The sequence below is a fragment of the Chiloscyllium plagiosum genome, unplaced genomic scaffold (assembly GCF_004010195.1).
Source record: "Chiloscyllium plagiosum isolate BGI_BamShark_2017 unplaced genomic scaffold, ASM401019v2 scaf_54056, whole genome shotgun sequence".
In the NCBI taxonomy this organism is placed as follows: domain Eukaryota; kingdom Metazoa; phylum Chordata; class Chondrichthyes; order Orectolobiformes; family Hemiscylliidae; genus Chiloscyllium; species Chiloscyllium plagiosum.
The window spans coordinates 1,214-5,400 of record NW_025198040.1 but is presented as its reverse complement, the minus strand read 5'-3'; the positions used below and the strand labels follow the sequence as shown (position 1 = coordinate 5,400).

At 43.4% G+C, this 4,187-nt stretch overlaps 1 protein-coding gene across 1 annotated transcript; it reads right to left on the bottom strand.

Moving 5' to 3' along the window:
- Window positions 1-1,868: 1,868 nt before the first annotated feature.
- On the bottom strand, window positions 1,869-3,819 carry LOC122545964 (ferritin heavy chain, oocyte isoform-like). Its single transcript, XM_043684822.1, has 3 exons — window positions 3,613-3,819; window positions 2,864-2,989; window positions 1,869-2,330 (listed from the first exon to the last, which is right to left on the bottom strand). Exons 1-3 carry the CDS (start codon window positions 3,802-3,804, stop codon window positions 2,184-2,186), a joined length of 465 nt encoding a protein of 154 aa, XP_043540757.1. The 5' UTR covers window positions 3,805-3,819; the 3' UTR covers window positions 1,869-2,183.
- Window positions 3,820-4,187: the final 368 nt, after the last annotated feature.

Below are 4,187 nucleotides of genomic sequence, written 5' to 3'. Positions count from 1 at the left end.
GCATGGGATTTTTTACACTACATTGGTTTTGCTTATGCTGGGTATCGGGTCCTTTGTCCTGGTGAGTTGTCTGAGAGTGGCTGTTGGTTTGTGTGCTGTTATGAGTCCTAGTGGTCGCAGTAGTCTGGCTGTCAGTTCGGAAATGCTCTTGATGTATGGTAGTGTGGCTAGTCCTTTGGGTTGTAGCGTAGGATAGAGGGTTAGATATGATGCAGAGCTGGGCTGAGGAGTGGCAGATGGAGTTCAACCCTGCCACGTGTGAGGTTGTCCATTTTGGAAGAACAAATAAGAATGCGGAATACAGGGTTAACGTTAGGGTTCTTAGTCAGGTGGAGGAACAGAGGGATCTTGGTGTCTATGTACATAGATCTTTGAAGGTTGCCACTCAGGTGGATAGAGTTTGTAAGAAGGCCTATGGAGTATTATCGTTCATTAGCAGAGGGATTGAATTCAAGAGTCGTGAAGTGATGTTGCAGCTGTACAGGACTTTGGTTAGGCCACAGTTGGAGTACTGTGTGCAGTTCTGGTCGCCTCACTTTAGGAAAGATGTGGAAGCTTTGGAGAGGGTGCAGAGAAGATTTACCAGGATGTTGCCTGGAATGGAGAATAGGTCGTACGAGGATAGGTTGAGAGTTCTCGGCCTTTTCTCGTTGGAACGGCGAAGGATGAGGGGTGACTTGATAGAGGTTTATAAGATGATCAGAGGAATAGATAGAGTAGACAGTCAGAAACTTTTTCCCCGGGTACAACAGAGTGTTACAAGGGGACATAAATTTAAGGTGAAGGGTGGAAGGTATAGGGGAGATGTCAGGGGTGGGTTCTTTACCCAGAGAGTGGTGGGGGCATGGAATGCGCTGCCCGTGGGAGTGGTAGAGTCGGAATCATTGGCGATCTTTAAGCAGCATTTGGATAGGTACATGGATGGGTACTTAATCTAGGTTAGAAGTTCGGCACAACATCGTGGGCCGAAGGGCCTGTTCTGTGCTGTATTGTTCTATGTTCTATATCCTCGTTCCGTTGTCTTTCCCTTAAGCATCTGTTGATGAAATTGCGCGGGTATCCGTTTTTGGCAAATACATTGTATAGGTGTTCTTCTTCCTCTTTTTGCAGTTCAGGTGTACTGCAGTGTGTTGTGGCCCTTTTGAACAGTGTCTTGATGCAACTTCTTTTGTGTGTGTTGGGGTGGTTGCTTTCATAGTTCAGGACTTGGTCTGTGTGTGTGGCTTTCCTGTATACCTTTCTTTGCACCAGCTGCCTTCAGTATTTGACACCCCTGGATTGCAAGAGCAGTAAAAAAAAAAGAGAGAATTGCTATGTTTGTCCTATGTGGGTTAAAGGTAGGCACTGTTGCATTTCTTCACGTAGAGGATAGTTATTAGCCAATTAGATTAGAGACACTGATGCCAATCAAAAGCAGAATCTTCATTCTCCAGCCTGGAACATGGAAGCCAGCTTGGGAAGCCAGCATACAGCAATCAAGTATTGCTTATCCAAGAACAGTCAAATGTAGTGTACCTTCAAGCAAGATATTCAACCTTTATATTGTTGTAAAAAGGAGTAATTTTAGATGAGTGTTTAGATTCTGATTTAACCATCAAACCAAAGTGCTGGAAAACAGGTCTAAACAGTATCTATTGCAAGAACTAGTTAATATTTCAGGTCTAACAACTGTTCTCAACAGATTTCACACCACAGATACTGCCAAACCCAAGTTGTCCCAGCAGGTCTTCTTCCTGATTTGCAGCAACCAGTTTTTTTTTGCTTCAGTTTTAAAAAGTTGAAAGAATTGCTCAGTAAACCAGTTGTCAAACATTTAGATTTCAAACTATTGGCTGTTGCATGTTCCAGTGAGCACAGGCAGTAGGTGATTCCTTAAAAGCCAAAAAGCTTAAGCTGTTGTGGAATTTCCAATTATGAGAATTGCTCACTTAGTCCAAAAAGTCCCTCTACATTGCTAAATAAAATTGAACAAATTATTGGGACAAGCATTGAAACAAGGTTGAGAGAAAAGAATTTAATGATCAGATGTTAAACATCAAAACCTCAAGAACCCAATGAAACTAAATAGTTACACAGTCCTCAGTTCCATGGTGAACACTACTTTAATTTTGTGCGGAGCACAACCAAAGTCATCCACTGGAATGAAGTCACCATGACCAACAAATGGAGTTCTTGAATCCCACTCAGCTCAGGGTGAGCCTGTCAAACAGGTACTCTCCCAGGCCATTCTCAGGGGCTCCCAGTCTCTTCAGGTTGGTGATGTGATCTCCCAGCTTCTTGATCATCTCCACTTGCTCATCCAAGTAGTGCCTCTCCAGGAAGTCACACAGCTGGAAGAGGAGACAAAGATTAGCCTCAAGGAACAAACAATGAGACATCCCATTACAGACATGACTATCACCACCACATTGTACCCCTCCCACACCACAATCACGGATGCCTTCTGAAAAGCTTCTGGATTTCAGCCTGCAGGAGGCAGGTAGATTATAATTGGAATTGTCCCCCCAGAGAGTAAACAAACAGATTTCCTTCCAAACTTTTGGAGAGAAAATGAGAAACTCACATGAGGGTCCGTGTGGTCAGAGGAGAGTTTGTGCAGATCCAGCAGACTCTGGTTCACATCCTTCTCCATCTACAAAGATTAGCCTCAAGGAACAAACCATGCACCTGAGTGAGACATCCCATTACAGACATTACAATCACCACCACATTGTACCCCTCCCTCACCACAATCAGGGATGCCTTCTGAAATGTTTCTGGATTTCAGCCGGCAGGAGGCAGGTAAATTAGAATTGGAATTGTCCCCCCCAGGGAGTAAACAGATTTCCTTACAAATGTTTGGAGAGAAAAAAGAGAAACTCACATGAGGGTCCGTGTGGTCAGAGGAGAGTTTGTGCAGATCCAGCAGACTCTGGTTCACATCCTTCTCCATCTGCAGAGCTCTCTGCATTGCCTCCAGACCATTGCCCCACTCATCCAGCTCTGGCTTCTGGAGCAAGGGAAGTCAGGAGAGAAAAACCAGCTCATCTCAGACAGGTGGATCTCAGGCTACATCAGATCAGTTCATTATTCCAACAAACATTGCAAGAGTTGGATTTTCGGCCAATTGTTTTACTGACTCCTTTAGTTTTCACTGTTCCTTGAGCTGAAGACATTTTAGAAGATCCTACTGTAAAACTGTTTTAAGATACTATAATCAAATGTATCTAAAAATATGCACCAATGGTGGTAATTCCTTGCTGTACTGTTCTATCCCTTTCAATCATTTTGACCAGCCCATTAGAAACATCTTGGAGATGCAGAAAGGAGATGCTGCTACCTTCCACCACTATGGATTCTCTCATTCTTACTTCATATTACTAGGGGTGTTGGAATTGACATCTGAGGTTATATAGTTGATCATTCTTCCATGGGAATGTTGCTCTCCATCCAGTATTCTGGAGCATCCCAATTGCCTATTGCTGTTTCACAAGTGTTAACTAGTTTTTTTTAAAATTCAATGCATGATTTTGGTGAGCAATTTATTCAAATCTGGAGACAATAAACAGGTTGCGTGATACCAGTCAATTTGAGTTCACACAAAATAAACCTTCAAAGTTTACAGAAGCCAACCTTGACATCCTGCAGGAGGACTCGGCCTCCACGTTTATTCTGGAATGCCATCAGTTTCTCAGCGTGTTCCCGTTCCTCATGGGACTGCTCCTTGAAGAACTCAGCAAAGTGACGCAGGGCAACATCATCCCGGTCAAAGTAAGATGACTGCAAGTGGAGATAAAGTGGGAAGCAAATCTCAATCTCATCCATGGTTCAATAAGAAAGTGAAACCATCCCACCATTTCAATTCTCTTCCAATTAATTGAAGTTAGTGACAAAAGCAGAAAGTCATCTGTGACTTTTGGCCCAAATAACAGACATTTTGATCTCCCAGAACTGAAGATCAAAAAACCAACTGCAACTCCTGGCCTGTATCTTGAGGAGGTGGTGTGCTAGTGTGGCACAGTACTGTGAAGGTCCCAGTTGAGGACAGCCATTAGACATCCCTGCACTGCAGTTTACAAACATTCATGCTCAATGCTGGAAGCTGGTGAGGTCATTCACCAACAAACTCAGAGGACATGAACATATTGATTAACATGTGAAGTCTCAGTCAGCTATCTCATTACCAAGCTCACCCATCTGAATAAGTA